At 40.7% G+C, this 22,713-nt stretch overlaps 1 protein-coding gene across 1 annotated transcript in view; it reads right to left on the bottom strand.

Annotated features, from left to right (window-relative positions):
* The window catches only part of Spidr (scaffold protein involved in DNA repair), a 270,432-nt gene extending 260,469 nt beyond the window's left edge, over positions 1-9,963 (bottom strand). The window contains exon 1 of the mRNA XM_028778256.1: positions 9,836-9,963. Coding sequence (XP_028634089.1) covers positions 9,836-9,868 — 33 coding nt within the window. The 5' untranslated portion in view covers positions 9,869-9,963. The remainder of the gene's footprint in view (positions 1-9,835) is intronic.
* Positions 9,964-22,713: the final 12,750 nt, after the last annotated feature.

The following is a 22,713-nucleotide window of genomic DNA, read 5'->3' as shown; positions in this document are numbered from 1 at the left end:
AGGGCAAGTAACACTAGAGTTAATCAGATGGCGAAAGGCAAGTGCAAGAACATAAGCAACAGAAACCAAAGTTTCTTGGCATCATCAGTACCCAGTTCTCCCAATATAGCAAGCCCTGGATACCCCATCACACCGGAAAAGCAGGATTCAGAATTAAAATCACTTCTCATGATGATGATAGAGGATTATAAGAAGGACATAAGTAACTCCCTTAAAGAAATACAGGAGAGTACAAGTAAACAGGTAGAAGCCCTTAAAGAGGAATCACAAAAATCCCTTAAAGAAATGCAAGAAAACACAAAGAAGGAATTAAACAAAAACATTCAGGATCTGAAAATGCAAATAGAAACAATAAAGAAAGCTCAAAGGGAGACAACCATGGACATAGAAAACCTAAGAAAGAGATCAGGAGTCATAGACGCAAGCATCACCAACCGAATACAAGAGATAGAAGAGAGACTCTCAAATGCAGAAGATACTATGGAAAATATTGACACAGTTGTCAAAGAAAATGCAAAATACAAAAAACTCCTAACTCAAAACATCCAGGAAATCCAGGACACGATGAGAAGACCAAACCTAAGGATAATAGGTATAGATGAGAATGAAGATTCTCAACTTAAAGGGCCAGTAAATATCTTCAACAAAATTATTGAGGAAAACTTCCCTAACCTAAAGAACAAGATGCCCATAAACACACAAGAAGCCTACAGAACTCCAAATAGACTAGACCAGAAAAGAAATATCTCCCATCACATAATAATCAAAACACCAGATGCACAAAACAAAGAAAAAATACTAAAAGCAGTAAGGGAAAAAGGTCAAGTAACATAGAAAGGCAGACCTATAAGAATCACACCAGACTTCTGACCAGAGACTATAAAAGCCAGAAGAGCCTGAACTGACATCATACAGACTCTAAGAGAACACAAATGCCAGCCCAGATTACTATACCCAGCAAAACTCTCAATCACTATAGATGGTGAAACCAAGATATTTCCTGACAAAACCAAATTTGCACAATATCTTACAACAAACCCAGCACTTCAAAGGGTAATTGATGGAAAACGCCAACACAAGAAGGGAAACTACAACCTAGAAAAAGCAAGGAAGTAATCTTCCAACAACCCCAAAAGAAGATAACTATACAAAAACAATTCTACCTCTAATAACAAAAATAACAGGAAGCCACAATCATTTTTCCTTAATATCTCTTAACATCAATGGTCTCAATTCCCCAATAAAAAGACTCAGACTATCAGACTGGATACACAAACAGGACCCAGAATTTTCCTGCATACAAGAAACGCACCTCAGTGACAAAGAGAGACACTACCTCAGAATAAAAGGGTGGAAAACAAAGTTCCAAGCCAATGGTCCCAAGAAACAACCTGGAGTAGCCATTCTAATATCAAATAAAATAGACTTTCAACCAAAAGTAATCAAAAAAGATAAAGGACACTTCATATTCATCAAAGGAAAAATCTACCAAGGTGAACTCTCAATTCTGAACATCTATGCTCCAAATGCAAGGGCACCTACATACATAAAAGAAACTTTACTAAAGCTCAAAACACACACTATACCTCACACAATAATAGTGGGGGATTTCAATACCCCAGTCTCAGCTATGGACAGATCATGGAAACAGAAACTAAACCGAGACACTTTGAAATTAACAGAAGTTATGAACCAAATGGACTTAACAGACATCTATAGAACATTTCATCCTAAAACAAAAGAATATACCTTTTTCTCAGCACCTCATGGTACCTTCTCCAAAATAGACCATATAATTGGTCACAAAACAGGCCTCTACAGATACAAAAAGATTGAAATAATCCCTTGCATCTTATCAGATCACCACGGAATAAGACTGGTCTTTAATAATGACAAAACCAATGGAAAACCCACATGCACATGGAAACTGAACAACTCTCTACTCAATAATGACTTGGTCAAGGAAGAAATAAAGAAAGAAATTAAAAACTTTTTAGAATTCAATGAAAATGAGGACACATCATACCAAAACTTGTGGGACTCCATGAAGGCAGTGCTAAGAGGAAAACTCATAGCTCTAAGTGCCTACAAAAAGAAACTGGAGAGAGCACACACTAACAACTTGACTGCACAACTAAAAGCTCTAGAACAAAAAGAAGCAAATACACACAGGAGGAGTAGAAGGCAGGAAATAATCAAACTCAGGGCTGAAATCAACCAAATAGAAACAGAAAGAACAATAGAAAATATCAACAAAACCAGGAGCTGGTTCTTTGAGAAAATCAACAAGATAGATAAACCCTTAGCCAGATTAACCAGAGGGCACAGAGACAGTATCCAAATTAATAAAATCAGAACTGAAAACGGAGACATAACTACAGAAACTTAAGAAATTCAAAAAATCATCAGATCCTACTACAAAGGCCTATACTCAACAAAACTGGAAAACCTGGATGAAATGGACAACTTCCTAGACAGATACCAGGTACCAAAGTTAAATGAGGAGCAGATAAACCACCTAAATAGTCCCATAACCCCTAAGGAAATAGCAGCAGTCATTAAAAGTCTCCCCACTAAAAAAAGCCCAGGACCAGATGGTTTTAGTGCTGAATTCTATCAGACCTTCAAGGAAGACCTAATACCAATTCTCTTCAAACTATTCCACAAAAAAGAAACAGAAGGAACACTACCCAATTCGTTCTATGAAGCTACAATAACACTCATACCCAAACCCCACAAAGACCCAACAAAGAAAGAGAACTTCAGACCAATCTCCCTTATAAACATCGATCCAAAAATACTCAATAAAATTCTAGCAAACCGAATCCAAGAACACATCAAAACAATAATCCATCATGATCAAGTAGGTTTTATCCCAGGAATGCAGGGATGGTTCAATATTCGGAAATCCATCAATGTAATCCACTATATAAACAAACTCAAAGAAAAAAAACCACATGATCATCTCACTAGATGCTGAGAAAGCATTTGACAAACTTCAACATCCCTTCATGATAAAAGTCTTGGAAAGATCAGGAACTCAAGGTCCATTCCTAAACATAGTAAAAGCAATTTACAGCAAACCAGCAGCCAACATCAAACTAAATAGAGAGAAATTTGAAGCAATCCCACTAAAATCAGGGACTAGACAAGGCTGCCCACTCTCCCCCTACCTATTCAATATAATACTGGAAGTCCTAGCCAGAGCAATTAGACAACAAAAAGAAGTCAAAGGGATACAAATAGGAAAGGAAGAAGTCAAAGTATCACAATTTGCAGATGATATGATAGCATGCTTAAGTGACCCCAAAACTTCCACCAGAGAACTCCTAAACCTGAAAAACAACTTCAGCAAAGTGGCTGGTTATAAAATCAACTCAAACAAATCAGTAGCCTTCCTCTACATGAAAGATAAACAGTCTAAAAAAGAAATTAGGGAAATGACACCCTTCACAATATTTACAAATAATATAAAATACCTTGGTGTGAATCTAACCAAGCAAGTGAAAGACCTGTATGACAAGAACTTCAAGTCCCTGAAGAAAGAAATCGAAGAAGATCTCAGAAGATGGAAAGATCTCCCATGCTCATGGATTGGCAGGATTAATATAATAAAAATGGCCATCTTGCCAAAAGCAATCTACAGATTCAATGCAATCCCCATTAAAATACCAACTCAATTCTTCACAGAGTTAGAAAAGGAAATTCTCAAATTCATATGGAAAAACAAAAAACCCAGGATAGCGAAAACTATTCTCAACAATAAAAGAACTTCTGGAGGAATCACCATCCCTGACCTCAAGCTGTACTACAGAGCAATAGTGATAAAAACTACCTGGTATTGATACAGAGACAGGCAGGAAGATCAATGGAATAGAATTGAAGACCCAGAAATGAACCCACACACCTATGGTCACTTGATCTTTGACAAAGGAGCTAAACTGTCCAGTGGAAAAAGGACAGCATTTTCAACACATGGTGCTGGTTCAACTGGAGGACAACATGTAGAAGAATGCAAATCGATGCATTCTTATCTCCTTGTACAAAGCTCAAGTCTAAGTGGATAAAGGACATCCACATAAAACCAGATACACTGAAACTAATATAAGAGAAGGTGGGGAAGAGCCTCGAATACTTGGGCACAGGGGAAAAGTTCCTGAACAGAACCCCAATGGCATATGCTCTAAGATCACGAATTGACAAATGAGACTTCATAAAATTGCAAAGTTTCTGTAAGGCAAAGGACACTGTCAATAGGACAAATTGACAACCAACAAATTGAGAAAATATCTTTACCAATTCTACATCTGATAGAGGGCTAATATCCAATATATACAAAGAACTCAAGAAATTAGACTCCAGACAACCAAATAACCCTATTAAAAAATAGGATATAGAGCTTAACAAAGAATTTTCAACTGAGGAAACTCAAATGGCCGAGAAGCACCTAAAGAAATGTTCAGTATCCTTAGTCGTCAGGGAAATGCAAATCAAAACAACCCTGAGATTCCATCTCACACCAGTCAGAATGGCTAAGATTAAAAACTCAGGTGATAGTAGATGCTGGCGAGGGTGTGGAGAAAGAGGAACACTCCTCCATTGTTGGTGGGAATGGAAATCAGTCTGGCGGTTCCTCAGAAAATTGGACATAGCATTACCTGAGGATCCAGCTATACCACTCCTAGGCATATACCCAGAAGATGCTCGAACATATAACAAGGACATATGCTCAACTATGTTCATAGCAGCCTTATTTATAATAGCCAGGAGCTGGAAAGAACCTAGATGTCCTTCAACTGAGGAATGGATTCAAAAAGTGTGGTATATTTACACAGTGGAGTATTACTCAGCTATTAAAAACAATGGATTCAAGAAACTCCTAGGTAAATGGATGGAACTAGAAATTATCATCCTGAGTGAGGTAAGCCAATCACAAAAGAACATACATGGTATTCACTCACTGATTATTGGATATTAGCCCAGAACCTTGAAATGCCCAAGATTCAACTCACAGGCCACATGAAACTCATGAAGAAGGAAGACCAAGTGGGGGTGATTTGGTCCTTCTTAGAAGGAGCAACAAAATACTCAAGGGAGCAAATATGGAGACAAAGTGAGGGACAGAAACTGAAGGAGGGGCCGTCTCAAGACCATTCCACCTGAGTATCCATCCCATGTGCAGTTACCAAAGGTAGATGCTGATGTGGAAGTCCGGAAGTGCATGCTGACAAAAGCCTGATATGGATGTCTCCTTAGAGGTCTGCAAGAGTCTGACATATTCAGAGGCAGATGCTCACAACTAGTCATTAACTGATCATGGGGTTCCCAATGGAGGAGTGAAGACTGAAGGAGCTTAAAGGGTTTGCAGCACCATGAGGAGAGCAACAATACCAACCAACCACAGCTCCCAGGGTCTAAACCACCATCCTGGGAGCACTTAGGGAGGGATCCATGGCTTCAGCTGTATATGTAAGAGTGGAGGGTCCTGCTGGGCATAGGTGGAAGAAGAGATCCTTGACCTCATGAAGGCTGGATGCCCCAGGGGGTGGGAATTTGAGGGTGGGGAGGTGGGAGTGGGGGGTAGGTAGGGGTTACATCCGCAGAGAAGGAGGAGGGGTGAGGGGATAAGGGGTTCCTGGGTGGGTGGGGGATGGGCTAAGGGGACAACATATGAAATGTAAATAAAACATCCAATAAAAAAAATAAAAAAAAAAGAAGTGCTATATGTACTTCCCTAGTTTGAGAGCTAATACAGTATATCAGGACTTTCTCCCACGAATGTCTAACTCTACAAATAAAGATTCTAGTCATCTATTATTTTTTAAATGCCTATCAATAATTATCATGACTTTTTCCCACATTCAAGCTTCAGATTGGGCTGTACATATCTGGGAATTCAGTGGGACATTTCCACTGGCTTTATCAATCATTATCCCTCTCCAACTGAGATTATCCCCTGTATCAGTCTGCACCCCAGGACCAACTGGTTCATTATTGCCTTCTAAATACTGAGACTCCAATCAACTTTATCAATGACCAGTCTATGGGATGATTGAGATTGGTTCTAATGCTTTCATTCAATCAGAATTCTTCGTATCCAAATGCTAAAGGTCCTTGTCCCCAGTTGGTTTTTGATCAATCAATAAAGATGCCACCAGCCAATGGTTGGGCAACAGGGCCCTTAGCGTTGTGTGGGCTAGGATGCAGGGGGAGATGGGGGGAGAGATGCAGAATCGCCATGACTCAGGGAAGAAGAATGTGACGCAGGAGCTCCAGGAGATAAAGCCAACCAGCCAGTGAGATTTTGGTAAGTGGCCACTGGCCACCTCCCATATTGGACCTAGGGTAGCAGGAGTAGGCTTAGGAGTGCCCAGCCTTTGAGGTAGCCAAGACATTTTAAAAACAAGCTAATGTGTCTATGTCTTTCATTCGCAGATCTAAAGATAGCTCCTAGGTGAGTGCAAGTGTGTGATCCTCCAGGAGCACAAAGTGGTGTAGCACAAACTCACCACTACAGTGGGACTACTGTAAAATGAACCAAATCCTTCCATATTTTCTAATGGCGTGTCTTTTGTCAGTTTTGATGAACATTCTAACTCATTTTCTAGCCCTCTACAAGCAAACACACAACAGAGTCCCATACTTACACTACTTTATACATCTTCACATAAGCCTAACGACCTGTCACATCTTCCCGGATGGAAAAAATACCAGCCATTATAAAGGTCCACCAAACTTCTATCTTATCAGCTTTCTTTCTTCCCTATGTTCCTATTGTCTAAAATTAACCCTATTCTAAATAGAACTTCTAGAACAGTAAAAAAATTCTTAACTCTTTGATAACTCCTTCTCTTATGCCTTCTTGAAAACTAAAAGTCATACTTCTGTTCAAATGAAAGTATACGCTGTGTTTAAATAATGTCTACCAAGTGACAGCCATCAAGCAAGAAGCACTTATAAAAGATCTGGTGATGAGAACCTGTAGTGGTGTTGGAGATGTGCTGGCTAATTTTATGTCAACTTGACACAAGCTAGGGAAACCTGAGAAGAGGGAACCTCAATTAAGAAAAGGGCCTGCATAAGTTCAGGCTGTAGGCAAGCCTGTCTGTCATTTTCTTAATTAGTGATTAATGGGGAAAGGCTCAGACAACGGTGTGTGGTGAGACTCCTAAGCTGGTGGTCCTGGGTCTTATGAGAGCAAGCTGAGCATGCCATGAGGAGTAAGTCAGTAAGCAGCACTCCTCCATGGCCTCTGGATCAGATCCTGACTCTAAGTTCCTGCCCTGCTTAAGTTCCTATACTGACTTCTTTTGATGATGAACTATGATATGGAAATATAAACCTAATAAACCCCTTCCTCCAAAAGTTGCTTTTGGTCACGGTGTTTCATCACAGCAATAGTAACCCTAAGTCAGAAAGTAACATCAAAAAAATGCGATTTGTCTTATTTCTCTTATAAACTTTAAAAATCTTCCCTTGTTCTTTAAATGTGCTTATATTTTACTATAGGATGCATATTTCAAATGAGTATCACTAGTCTTTGGAAATATATCTCTAGCTGTTATTTAGTTTAAACAATGTCTTGTCCAAAACTCTATGACCAGGAAGTTGAAGAGCTGAAGCTGATATTCAAGATTTCTGATCAGGGTATTATTTCTCCGTTTTTCTTCACACTAGAATACTTGCAAGTTCATCACATAGTTACTGGTTCTGGTGGTTGCTCTAAGCAGCATAAATTGGAGACATCATTCCTAATTGTATTTATTCTAAGGAATCAAAAGCATAGACACAAATAATCCCAATGCTAGTCATGAAACTGTTACAAATGAAACACAAAATTCCATAGAAATACAAAAGAAAGCTCCTAACTGAGATAAATAGGGAGCAGGTAGGCTTTGCTACCTTCAGCAAGCAGAAGTAGCAAAGAAAAAAACCAAGAGTCAAAAAGAACCATTACAGAAGTCTAACTTACCTGAGGATAAATAACAAAGACTATAAACTTGAGAATTAAAAGAAGTAAATCTAGACATGTTATAGAAAGTGTGAAAGACAACGTGTACACGAAGCAAGATCTGAGAGACAGCCTGAGTATAAAATCCTAGCTTCTTTACTTGACTGCTGTGTATATGGGGCAAATCACTTAACCTCCTGCTAGGAGCCACTTTCACCATCCACAAAATGAGACAAATACTTTCTTCAAAGGACTGAGAAAAGAATTAAATGAAGCTTGATGTGGTGGCTCACATTTATAATCCCAGTAATGGGAAGGTTGAGGTTAGAATGATAATTGCAGGTCTCAGGCCAGCCTCATCTACACAGTAAGTTCCAAACCTGCCATGAGCCCTGCTCCCTCCACCAAAAGCAAATTAATTAGCTAATTAGTTAATTAATTAAATGAAACCCATGTGTGGTGGCCTATGCTACTCGTAATCCCAGTAATTAAAATGTAGAACCAGGATGTCATCATCATGTTCAAGGCCACTAAACAGTGAATTCAGAGCTAGTGTGTGTTTCATGAGATCCTGCTTCATTTGCTGTTGACAAAGTTGTGAAGCACTCTATGGAAATAATAAACTGAAACTTACCAACCCCCACCTCAGTGAACTTGGGAGAAGACTCTGGGAAACTTGGGCTACAACCATAAGGTTAAGCTACACTCAGAATCCTGATAGCAATACTTGTTGAAAGCTGCTTTACTTTTGAAGCAATCTTTACATAACAATTAAGTAACACAACTACTGAAAAGAAAAACTATTGAAAAATAATAAAAAGAACAGGGCAGAACGAAATAATAAAAACAACAGATTTCTAAGATAGGAAAAATTTGCTAGGGCCTGGTAAACTAAACAAATGGTATCATAATACACTGTAAGTTGTTTATCCAGTGGTGGCAGCTAAAATCAATGTATAAGACTGCCCAGGGAAAACTCTTAAAGTTGAGAAAAAGCACAAAGTCAAAATTTAGAGCAGGACAGTAAGGGAAAGTAAATGAGCAGCTATGAGAGGAGATCAGGGACACTTAAATAAATGTATTCGGCTGGGCATCGAACGCTGCAATAATTACTTTGTTAGATTTAGAAATGTTTTAATTCCTTGACTTTTTTCACATTTTAGTCTTTCTGAAATTAAATTAGTCTTTTAAGTCATAATTTATACGTGGCTTTACTCTCTAAATCAGTTACAAAGTTCCAGTGTGGTCGGTCTTTCACTGCTTGTTTCTGAGAAACAAGGAAGAATGGTAACGATAAGGGCATTTGGTGAAATGAAGAGCAGGCCAAGGAATGATTTTGAGTATTATGAAATAAACACTTGTAAGTAAGGAACTTTGAAAAGGCAAAATATGATCCAAGAGGAACACAATGACAGAGAAATGAAAAGGATCACTTAAATGTCATCCATGTAACAGTTCCTACACTCTGCCTACAGTTTACAGAGACCGCGGGAGACACGGAGAAGCACATCCTCTCAGAAAGTTTGGGCGGGAAGCAAAGTGTAGCGAAAGATGCCTGGGACGAGAGATACTCCAATACCCACTACTGTCTTGATGTGTTAAGCAACAGGAAAAAACGGAGGCAAATGAACTGCAGACGCCTGCTCATACACTCATTCAGAATCAGTCCTCCCAGTCAGCCACCCACCCGCTCGGTTCCCCGGACCACTCGGCGCAGACTTGCCCGAGGCAGAGCGAGGGAACCCTGCCCTGACCGACCGCCATCAACGGGCTCGTGCCCGTCAGACTGGGCGCACCAGCTCCCTTCACGCGACCAGGAGCAGACGCGAGAAGCCCACGGAGGTTGCGCGCCGGCTCTGCTTCCATAGCAACAGCACAGCGTACCTTGGACACGCCGGGGCGGCGGGCTCCAGACATCTCTTACGTGCACAGTCCTCCCCTCTCACTGGCCGCCCCTTCCGGAAGCCATTCCCTCCGGAAGCCGCCCATCGCGCGCCCCGCCCCCTTCCATCCGGAGCCCCTTCCCGCGCCCCGCCCCGCCCCTTGCGAAAGCCCTGTCTCCAGAAACAGGCTCAAGCTGAGGGCGCTGCTGCTCTAGGCGGTGCCTCTCGCCCTTTGGGGAGCCTGGGAGTCGCTCTACAGTTCACCCGCGCTCCTTAGCTGAGCAAGGCTTTAGAGCAGTAAACAGGATCGAGATGTTATATTTCAAATTGTGTTTTGTAGAGCAACACTTGGCCATAAAATAAGACCCCCCCAAATAAACTAGAATTCAATAATTATTGTTAATTAGTAATAAAACATAAGTAAGCCAGGGAAAGGAATAGTACTTCCATAACTAATGAGGAATTCTTAAATATCAAATTCATAAATATGAAGAGCAAAGATTTTCTATTTTTAAAAAGGAGGGAGGCTGGAGAGATGGCTCAGCGGTTAAGAGCACTGACTGCTGTTCCAGAGGTCCTGAGTTCAATTCCCAGCAACCACATGGTGGCTCACAACCATCTGTAATGGGATCACAACCATCTGATGCCCTCTTCTGGTGTCCCTGAAGACAGCTACAATGTACTCATATACATAAAATGAATCTTTAAAAAATAAATAAAAAAGAAAAAGAAAAAAAAAGAAGAAATATTTAAAAAAAGACTATAGGAACGCTAGTTGGGTTTGTTATAAAGTAGATTTCACATACTATAGTATAGTATACTGAGGAGAAGCCAGAGAGCTTACATTCTTACGTTTCTAGATGCTGGTTCAGGGATTACTTTAATTTGGAAGATGAAGTCGTTCCCTGGATGTCTTAAAGCACTTGAACATAGTTGTCTATGTATGTTCAAACCAACAGGACAGAGAGCTGGTACTTGAGTGGAAACTGGATTAACAGAACAGTCCGTAAAGATTTCTAGTGTCGAAAAATACTAAATAATTCCTTGTTAAGAATGTGTTAGCATGGGACTTGTGTAGAAACTGGGATAACAGAGGAACACTATGTAAAGATATATACTGAAGAAAATATTAAATAATTTATACTGTTGAAAAACTGGGATGGACAACAGAAAGAGTTCTCAGAAAGTTGTATTCACAGATGTGTACAGAAGAGCTTAGAGTCTGGGTGGAGATTCCATTCTCTAACCAGAAGATAGGGAGATTGGGAAACAAGGCCTTTAATGAATTAAAGATACTACTGCACGTGAAGCAGTTTTTAATATACCATTCTGCTAAAGAGGACTCCAGCATAGGGAGGAAAAAGAACAAAATGACTGGCTTACTGACTTAGCACAAGACTGGGGTTTTTCTGTCTGCTTTGGGTTTCTGTTTGGTTGGTTGGTTGGTTGGTTGGTTGGTTGGTTGGTTGGTTAGTTTGAGACAGGGTCTCTCTCTACATAACCCTGAATATCCTAGAACTCACAATGTAGACCAGGCTGGCCTCAAACTCAAAGATTTTCCTGTCTCTGCCTCCTGAGTGCTGAGATTATTTCTGTGCACTACCACACTTGGCAAACCAATATTTGTTTTATTGCTGCTGTTGTTTGTTGTTTGTTTGTTTGTTTGTTTTTAAAGTCCCTAGTTGCAAAAAAAATCCTGTTCTTCTTTTCCCATGGACTGATTCTTTAGAGAATTTCAGTTTTTGCTTTCTTCTAACATGACACCTTTCCCAAATTCCCAATCCTATTGGTTCAAGATCTAATGACTACTCCTGAGCCTGAAAATACCTTCATTTCTAATGTGAGCCCAACCACATTGCCTGCAGGTTTTTCAGTCTGGATATCTGAGACAAACGGGTACCACATGCCAGCTAGAAAGGGGGTCTAGCACTACCTGCATATCTGTAACACTTTGAGAGCTAAGTGCACTTCATATTGAAAGGTTACTACAAGGATTTATTTCTAATATTAGGAGGACCAAGAATTCAAGGTCAGTAGTAGTGAATTCAAGGCTGGCCTAGGCTACATGAAAGGAAACACCAAGTTTAGTTTTCTCTTTGAATGTACTTCTTAGTCTTTCTAGAATATGTGGTTTTGCTCTTGGTTTGTGGTCCTTCTGTAGCACTAATACAATGCCAGCGTAACACCTCCTCTTATAACACTCACCTTCCCTGCGTGTTTCTATCCAAGCTTTTATCGATATAGACTGGTGTCCTGCTACAGTGTTCCAGGAATACCTGCTGAGTATACGGGTTCTCGTGTCCCACTGCAATGAATGGGACCATGGCTCTGTAATTAGAAATACAAATATAGTCTATTTAAAAATTTGAAGCACTCCCAAGAATAGGAGTGAACTAGTGAGCTAGAAACAAACAAACAAACAAGCGTGCACCAAAAACACTGGGCCCAGAGGCCCAACACTCTTTATGGGCTGTGTACAATAGTCACAGTCATACAGTTTGGGCTTTCCTTGAGTATAATCAATTTGTTGTATAAAGACCAGGTTGAGAGTGACCTCTTGTCTTTCTTTTATATGTTAATACTGATATAGTTTTCTCTAGTCTGTACTCTCCTGCCATAGTTTCCTCCTGAAAGCTGGGTTCCCAAAAATCTTTTTGAGGAACACAATTATGATCAATCAGTCTTCTATAGCCAATTCCAGGCTGAGAGGCACAGACTTGCCTAAGAATGACCACAAAACTCCCTACCTTATCTGTTGATTGGAAAAGAAACTTTTTATTTTCTATAGAAGAAAATAGTTGTACCACAGAGAGTTTAGTTTGAAATAGTTGCATATCCTAGGTGACACAAATTTTACAAGATTAAAATACAAGGTATAAGCAAGAATAAGATGATTATGTAAATTGATAATCCAATAAAGGAAGAGATCCATGAAAACCATGACTGTGTTCATTTCAGGACAGCCATTCTCTGTAGTTTGTTCTCAGGGCTATAGCTGTTTTTTAAATGCTGATAGCATATTAAGGATATGGCATATTAAGGATATGGCAAGCGAGGCTAGCGAGACGACTCAGTGGTTAAGAGAAGTTGTTGCTCTTGCAGTGGACGGAGGTTTGGTTGCTGGTAGCTTCAGTTTAGGTTCCATAGCGTTCACTGCCCTCTTATGGACTCTGTGGGCACTGAACGCATGTGGAACACAGACATACAAGCAGGAAAAACAACCATAAATATAAAGTAAAAATAAATTAAATCTTTTTTCAATATAATTTGGTGAGATATAAAAGAACAACTTTTTAAAAATGCTAAGGGTGGAATACATTAAAAAGAAGAGAGTGTAAAGCTGTAGCCGCTGAGTGCCAACCGTGTCAGAAGAAAAATAATGTAACAAACCAAAGCATGATTGAAGGTCATCAATACTGATAAGTTTAGATAACTCTATCTGAATGCATTTACATACATAGAGCTTGGAGCTGAATATAATCCAGACTTTCCTACATTATCCTCCTTACAAATTCTTCTCCCTTAGATCTTTGTGTACTCTTCAGGGAGAAATGCCTCCTTCCACTTGGCCAAGTAATGTCATGACAAGATGTTTTTTCCCCTAGCTTAGCACATTTGAGGACATTATGCATACAGCCCCCATTTGGCCATCAGACTTGTGAGAACATCTGGTGAAAATGTATGTTTATCATTGCTTCTTTATCCCTGCATAAGCTATTTTGGAATAAAACTTTCAGAGAAAACCAGTAAAGGGATCAACACACCTCACTTGGAGTCCCCTGGTTTTGCTGAACCTGGAACCTGACCACAATTCCTCTGCACTGTTCACTGCTGGGTCATGGCAAAGCTTGGACTTGTGTAATAGCTGGAGTTGTTGTGATTGCCCACACATGGGATTTAATAGGAGTATGAGAGCCAAATTATTTTTGTCTGTTTTTAGAATCAAGATTTTTGTTTCTTTGCTTTGCATTATTATTATAAATTTTTAAAGCTATTCTTTCTGTTAGGTGTTAAAGATCATGTAACCAAAAACCAACTATTTCTCTTTTTAAAGTCAGTTGAGATTATTGGTGTTCCATCACTAGTTTGGGTAAAAGTCCTGTTGGCCATATTGCTTCATTGGAAGCAATATGTACATTTTCCTCTCTGTGGACCTTCCTATTTGCACAATATATGTTGGCTAAAGTCCAGACTGAGGTATCCATGGCCTATATGGTCAAGAAGATAAGTACCTCAGCAGCGTTGTAGAATGCTTTGAGAGATGCCTCATCAGTCCCTGGGACTAAGCCTAGAAACAAGGGTGAAAATATTGGCTGTCCTGTCAGCAGTTGTACTCTCACTGGCTTTAGTCTCTGATTATGGTTGTTGAATGTCAGTTAAAACAATATTGAAGCATAAATTGTTCTAAATGTTATATAAAACTTAGATACATTGACATAGATCATTTTTAAATAAACCTTTTATAAGTCCTTTAAGATTATTTTTTTTAATTAGAAACCAGACAGAGAAAAACAATAAACAACTGTCATAAGAAAACATACACAAAAAATCTTTACTTAGAACATCACACTGTGGTGGTCTGAATGAGATGTTCTCCACAGTCTAAGGCATTTGAATACTTGGCCTCTGGTTGGTGGTGCTGTTGGGGAGTTTTAAGAGATGTGGCTTTCTTAGTGGAGGTAAACCCCCTGGGGGCAGACTTTGAAACTTTAAAGATCCAGTGCCATTTTAAGCCACTCTCTCTACGTTCTCCTTATGATTTAAAATCTGAGTTCTTGAACTCTCATCAGAGACATTTGTCTTTATAGAAGATGTTAATTAACACAGAGAGCCCAACTGAATAATGTCCAGAGAGTGAGACTGCGGGGCGCCGCCTCGCCGATAAGGAGAACGCCACACTCAGGATTCTTCTGACAGCAATTTATTGTACAGCTCTTTTAGATGGCAGTGAGGCGAGGGACGCCAAGCCCCAAAAACCTGTGGCTTATATAGCGCTTTAGGAGATGTGCCACACACACATTGGCTCTTATGATGTCGCCAAATTAGCATACTGGTTTTCGCGCCTTGCGCAGGCGCACATTCAAGCAAGGCTCGCAAGAAGAACCAGGAAGCAGGAAACCGGCGCCATGTTGCGATGGCGGACAGGGCTCCTAACATCTGCCCCTTTTTTATTAAATTGCTGCAACAATTTTCCAACTGTTATTTCGCCGATCAAGCCCACCGTTCTACCAGTAAGGTGTTCAAGGCAGTTAAACAGTTGTGAGACCCTCCACACTTATCTCCCGTGCAATGGGAACCCGAGCCCTGGGAAGTGTGGAGGACTACCACTCAGGATTCCTGGTGCAATGGGAACACGAGCCCTCAGGGTATCCCATTGAATGATAGTGTCTCATTGTTTAAGCATATTCAACCAAGCTTGAGGGGATGTTCCCTGCTCTAAGGCAAGCAGTGCTTGAGTGATAAGTACTTTATCTCTGCGATGTTGTTTTTTTAAATTTGCAGAGCAACCAGAGTGTGATCAGCACTCCCCCAAAGATCATACAGCCAAACATTCCCACCCCCACCCACTCCTTAAAAAAGGAGAAGGCGGATGTGAGCCAGGAAGTGAAGTCTTCAACATCAATCGGGTTTATTCTGGTCCCATTCAAAACAGCAATTGTGAGCAGGAGTTCTTCTTGTAGCTCCTTAGCCTGTTGTGACCAATTTCCTTGCAAAAAATTAAATAATTTAGTACTTTCTGTAAAAGACTCATTGTTATATTTCAAGGGTGTGATACACATGTGTTTAGTATGACTTACACAGCTTACTTGAAGAATATCAGCAATTTCTTCCATTTTGCTTTGTAATAGATCTATTCGCTGATTAGCAAGCAGTATCCCAGAAATCAAATGGCTATTCATTTTATGCTGTTTTACCATAGCATCTGCCGAGGCATTCACTATATTATTTATTGTTTCTGCTGCTTGAACTTGATTGGCTAGGGCAATACCCGCAGTCACCGCTGCAGCAGCCGACATTGCAACGGCCGTCACAATGGCCGCCGTGATGCCAAAATCTCTCTTTTCTCTAATTAAGGAGATTATTGGAAATTTATCGGGGTCAGCATCCACCGGTATAGGGACAAAGGTCGGAACCCGCACCAGCAGTGCTAAAGATGCGGACCCATTCCAGCATTCTGTCAACTGGCAGGTGACATTCGCACAATCTAATATGCTGCTTTTATTTTTAAATTCTGCTAAAATAAAAAAGAAGGGAGCCGAAACACAAACTGCTGCCCTTTTGGCTGAATAATTTGCCAACAAGTTGTTATATTTAATATCATTCAATATCACTGGTGTAGTATTAGTTCTGGTTGCTGATACATTCCAAATGTCATGTTGTGACTTACCTAGAGTTGCAAAGGCTGATAAACTGGTAGCAGCCCCCGCTAAATTTGTCAACACCCATTGATAAAATGGCCATTCGTTTACATTCCCTGTTTTATTTCCTGTCATAGCCATCCTTTTTAGAGGCGGCGATAAGGTGAACCCTCAAGATACTTCTACCTTAGGCATCTTTTTAGATTGGCAGTGCGTAAACACTGGTGGAAATGACTGATCTGGAGGGCACCATGGCCACACTCTGACATTAGTGGCATTATTGGTTTGCCAATATGATCGTTCAAGTATGGTTACCTTACTTTTTAGCAATAATGTAGTGATATTCACAGGGGACTGTTTTTTGTTAGATGTATTTCCACTGGCCTCAGATTGTCCTGCCACTATGTTATTGAGTACCTCGAGCAGGACACCAGTGCCTATTTGGGAATCTCCAAGTGGATCAATCCAGTGTCCCAATGTAGCATTGCGAAGTACAACGCATGGGGTCTCTGCCCTGTTTGTTATGGTGAAACACAAGGTATCATTTAATCTAAATTTTGATGCATTATACTTGACAGTCTCTTTGTTTAAAGGTATGGCACATGGTGCCTCCAGCTGACAGCTCGATGATGTAAACATTGGCAGTACTTTAGAGTGGGAATGTACTGGGATGGGAACTAGCCATGATCTTACCACAGCCCACAATGGTATACCTATCACTCTCTCAAGCAGGCAGATCATCAGCAGGATCTTTAGCATTTTCTTCAGGGGTCAGTGAGTCCTCTTTCACAGTTCTGGTCAGTCTGCTTGGTATCCAGATTGGATTTTCTTGATCCTGTGGAAAAACACAAACAGCTCCCCTGGATCTCACTAAAACTGGATCCGGGCCCTTCCATTGGTTAGTTAAGACATCTTTCCATTTAACATATTCTTTTTGAGGACTTGGAGCCACATGTCTGTCAGCAGCAGATTGTCCATCAGAATCCAGATTTTAAAAATTTAAGGTAAATAGGGCTAGGGAGATAGATGTGTTAGGTCCCATGTTGGGGCCTATTCCTCCCTTTTGTTTTTGTAAATAAGTTTTCAACGTGCCATTGGCACGTTCCACAATCCCTTGTGCCTGAGGATTATATGGCAAGCCAGTTATATGACGGACACCAAGCCTCAGACAAAACTGTTGAAAAGTTTTAGATGTATAAGCTGGTGCATTATCAGTCTTCAGCTGAAGGGGCTTGCCCCAAGCAGCCCAGGCTTCAAGACAGTGAGTAATAACATGTGACACCTTCTCTCCCGCAAGGGGGGTGGCATGAATGATGCCAGAGCATGTATCCACAGATACATGAATAAATTTTTGTTTTCCAAATGCATTGTAATGTGTGACATCCATTTGCCAGACATGAAGAGGTTGCAGACCTCTGGGATTCACCCCTATAGATGGAGAGGGTCTGAATTCTGCACAGGAGGTACATTTCAGAACAATATCTCGCGCTTCTGCATGAGTTAAATGAAACTTTAATCTCAGAGTATTAGCTGGTACATGATAGAGTTTATGGAAATCAACTGCACCTTCTAATGGCGAACTTACCCAATATAGGTTTTTAGTGGCTTTATCAGCAATAGCATTAGCCTGAGACATTGGTCCAGGAAGTAGTGAATGTGTGCTCATGTGTTGAATAAAAAATGGATGACACCTACTACGGATATGGTTTTGAATGTCTTTAAATATCTCAGCAACCATGCTTTTAGGGTGAATAAAATCAGCCACTTCTAATTGTTTAACAGCTCCTACAACATAATGCGAATCTGAAATTATGTTTATAGGCTCTGAAAATCTTTGCAACACTATCGCTACAATAGCACATTCTACTAATTGGGGAGATGTATAATCAAACTGAATTCGAGTAGGGACATTATTAACCACATAACAACCAATGCCTGTCTTAGAACCATCGGTATAAATATCCAATGCTTGATGAATAGGATGTGTCTTAGTAACTTTGGGAAATATAAATGAGTTAGAAAGAGTAAATTGTAACAAGGGATGTTTAGGATAATGATTATCAATATTTCCAGGGAATGAGCATTTTAAAATTGCCCAAGCATCTTGAGATGCACATAAAACTTGAATTTGATACATAGTATAAGGACATACAATCGTATTAGGATATTGTCCAAAATGCATCACGGACAGTTGAAGTCCCTTTAAAGCCAATTCTGCAACTAAGGCAGGATAATAGCCTAAAGTCTTTCCAGGAGAGCTATGTGGGTGAATCCATAGCAAGGGTCCCTCTTGCCACAGTACTACAGTTGGTTGTTGAGGAGAGGGAGGAATACATAACTGGAAAGATAATTCGGGGTTAAGTCTATCTAGTTGAGCATGTTGTATGGCCATCTCTATTTTATCCAATACTTTAGACAATTCAGGGGTCAAAGTTCTCAATGAAGTAATGTTAGAATCTCCCTCAAGTATTTTAAATAAGGGTTGAAGTTCAGTTGTAGTTAATTTCAAATAGGGACGAATCCAATTGATATCCCCTAGTAACTTTTGAAAATCATTTAATGTTTTTAATTTATCTCTTCTAATAGTAACCTTCTGTGGTTTAATATACTCAGGAGTAATTATCGCTCCTAAGAATTTTCCTATCTCTCCTTCCTGAACCTTTTCAGGCGCTATAGATAGTCCTTTCTGTTTTAAGGTAGAAACTAACAGAGAGAACGCTTGGTGTAAAACTTCTTTGTTATTGGTACACAAGAGTATATCATCCATAAAATGACAAATTCTAACCTTAGGAAACTGTTTTCTAACTGGTTCAATAGCAGAAGAGACATATATTTGACACATAATGGGACTATTGGCCATGCCTTGTGGCAGGACCCTCCATTGATATCGGTGGTCTGGTTCCTCATGATTAATACTTGGGAGAGTGAAAGCAAACCTAATTTTGTCCTTGGGATGTAAAGGTATAGAGAAAAAACAATCTTTAATATCTACTATTATAATCTCCCAATGTCTAGGCAAGGCTGTCAGCAGTGGCAGACCCTTTTGAATTGATCCTAATAATTGCATCTGATTATTAATAGCTCTAAGATCATGTAATAACCTCCATTTACCTGATTTTTTCTTAATCACAAATATAGGCGTATTCCATGGTGACTGAGAACTCTCCAGATGTCTTAGTTTTAGTTGCTCTTTAACTAGAGCTTTTGCAGCTGCTAGTTTTTCAGAGGTTAACGGCCATTGAGGAACCTATACAGGTTCCTCTGACAACCAAGGTATAGGCAATGCACCCTCAATGGCCCCTAGGAAAAACCCAGCCCTTTCCTGTCTTGTTTTTCTGTAATAGAAACAGGGCTGATCCTGCCTTGTAAGGCCTTCCCCAATCCTTTTCCAGGGACACACCCCATTTCTTTCATCATTTTTTGACTCTGTGTAGAATAATCATTAGTGAGCCTAAATTCCAATTGTTTAAGGATATCTCTTCCCCATAAATTAACTGGAAGTGGCAAGACATAAGGAACAACTGTCCCTCGTCTGCCTTCAGAATCTTCCCAATGCAATACTCTTGCACTAACATCAGGAGCAGACTCATATCCAAGACCTTGTAAGGTTTGTGAAGAGCTATTAACAGGCCAGTTCTTTGGCCACCAATTGGTAGAGATAATGGTAGTATCTGCTCCTGTGTCTAGGAGGTCTGTGAAAAGCCTTCCTTGAATTTTCAACTCTAAGGTGGGGCATTTATCTAAATCTAATGAAATAAATACATTCTGTCCTCCAGAGGAGCCAAATCCCTTCATGCCCCTAGTTAAACCTTTACTAGGAAAGAATGAATGTAAACTAGGGAGGACTAATAGCTGTGCGATTCTATCACCAGGAGCTATAGAGCTAATCCCCCTTGGTGATGAGCACATGATTTTTATTTGTCCCTCATAATCTTGATCTATGACTCTGGGGTGAACAATTAATCCTCTTAGAGTCGTAGACGATCTTCCTAGCACTAGTCCTACTGTATTCTCAGGTAAGGGTCCTGAGAAATCAGAAGGTATAGGCTGACACCCCATGGTAGGTGTTAGTACTGCTCTGGCGGTTGCACAGAGATCCAGTCCTGCTGAGCCTGACGTGGCTCTCCTGATTGTCTTATCCTTTGATGTTGTTGAGGATTGTTCTGTAAGCTCTCTATTGCCCCTTACATTTGTGGGCCCTGGGGATGTGGGCCCCGTTGCCCGTTTTTTGGCAGAGGAGAAATTACACGTCCTCTGTCGTCTTTAACTGACCTACACTCATTTGCCCAATGTTTTCCTTTATTACACCTAGGACACATTCCAGGCACCTTTGGACGATTGTTATTAGTAGTGCCAGGTGCTCTACATTGTCTTTGTATGTGTCCCAGTTTTCCACACCTGAAACATTTAACATTAGAGGCCCTCTGAGCCATTAAAACAGCAGCTGCCAATCCGGCATTAGATAGAGGTCCTCCTATTTCTCTACAAGCCTTCATCCATGCATTTAGTTCTTTTCCTTTCCAAGGTGTAATAGCATTTGTGCATTCTCTAGTACACTGTTCAAAAATTAGTTGTTCTATGAGAGGCATGGCCGTCTCAGGATCTCCAAAAATCCTTCCTGCCGCCTCCATCATCCTTGCCACATAGTCTGAGAACGGCTCATTGTTTCCTTGAATAATTCTTGTCAAGTTTCCTGAAACCTGTCCTTTGTTAGGGAGACTTTCCCATGCTTTTACAGCTGCCTTATTAATTTGCTCATATACCTCTACAGGGTAGGCCGTTTGATTGATAGCCCATTGTCCGTGCCCTGTAAGCATGTCAAAGTTCCATTGTGGATGCCCCTGAGCTAAATTTTGTCTTGCCTGTGAAGCACAAAGCTCTTGGAAAATAGATTTCCAATCTGGATACTGTCCCATAGTCAGGCAAGCCTTAACAGTATTATAGCAGTCATCTGGTGTCATGGCACTGACCACAAGTCTTTCTATTAATGCCTGAGTAAAAGAGGCATTGATTCCATAAGTCTGTACTGATTCGGCTAGCGCTTTTAATTGTTTTAAATCTAGCTGTGAATGTTGTCTGGCTTGGTTAGCATCTTCCCATACGGGAAAGGCTACTCTTATCTTTTTTCTTTCCTTACCTGTAATAAGAGAATTGGACGGCAGTCTTTCCTGTCTCTCTTTTGGTTTTTTCTTTTTAACTCTAACTACTTCCTCCAATGGTGGGGCAGATGGGGCATACCCCGGTGCATAAGGCGAATCCAGCCCGTATCTTTCAGACTCATAACGAGCTGCTTCTTTATCTAACTCTGCCTGTTCCTCAAGATCTAACACACTATCAGAGGATGAGGTGTCGGTATCCTCTGTATCTTCTTTGTCCCCCGAGGACGTCTCCTCAGAGGCGGAGTCATTAATTCTTAAATTCTGAAAACTCAGTTAATACAGGATATAGTTTTCTCTTAGGCTCTTCCTGTTTTTTATGTTCCTTTTTTGTAGCTACTTCTTTTTTAATTTCCTCCTTTTTCTTTTCCTTTTTCTTCGTTCTATTCTTAGCGCTCTTATCCTTTTCTGCTTCTGATAGGCTATCCTGGTGTTCTGCTAAAGCTCTTTGTCCCTCTCTTACCTTATCTTGGCATTTTGCATCCTCTATACAGGCTCTAACCATTTTGTACAGCGGCCATGTGCCTGGTCTTAACTTTCCCTTCTCCTTTTCATTAATCAAGTCGCCGCCGAGCTTGTCCCAGGAGCCCTTTGACAAGGACCCCGTGGAAACAAACCAGGGAGCTACCCAATCCACATCTCGCAGAAAATTACACAACACTTTCTCGGGAACCTTTAAACCACGCTCGCGCAGCAACGCCTGCATCGCTGAGAGAAGCGGCTTCATTTGGTGGTTACCCATACTGCTTAGAGGGAACGAACTTGCACAGTTATCTACCTGTGACTTACAGCTCCTGAATACACAGAGGGCAAGTACACTCCTTTCCTTGTGTATGGCAGTTAAAACAGAAGCAGAGCACAAGAACTACCACGGCCCAAACGGGGATAGCAATAGCAAAATAGACAGGATCCACCATACCTTGCAGAAAAGCGTCTAGACTTCTCGCGCCATCAGTTTTGAATCCTCTTTTGAGCCAACAGGGTCCCTCGAAACTGGATAAAACACCGAGACGTTTGGCTTCGTTCCCGGGTTTTCCGGCACCAGTTGCGGGACGCTGCCTCACCGATAAGGAGAACGCCACACTCAGGATTCTTCTGACAGCAGTTTATTGTTACAGCTCTTTTAGTTGGCAGTGAGGTGAGGGACACCAAGCCCCAAAAACCTGTGGCTTATATAGAGCTTTAGGAGACATGCCACACACTCATTGGCTCTTATGATATCGCCAAATTCGCATACTGGTTTTCGAGCCTTGCGCAGGCGCACATTCAAGCAAGGCTCGCAAGAAGAACCAGGAAGCAGGAAACCGGCGCCATGTTGCAATGGCGAACGCGGCTCCTAACATGAGACTTTGGAGCACTCAGCC

This window comes from Grammomys surdaster, unplaced genomic scaffold, assembly GCF_004785775.1.
Source record: "Grammomys surdaster isolate TR1022 unplaced genomic scaffold, NIH_TR_1.0 331, whole genome shotgun sequence".
NCBI classification, from domain to species: Eukaryota; Metazoa; Chordata; class Mammalia; order Rodentia; family Muridae; genus Grammomys; species Grammomys surdaster.
This window is presented reverse-complemented; position numbering and strand designations above follow the sequence as displayed.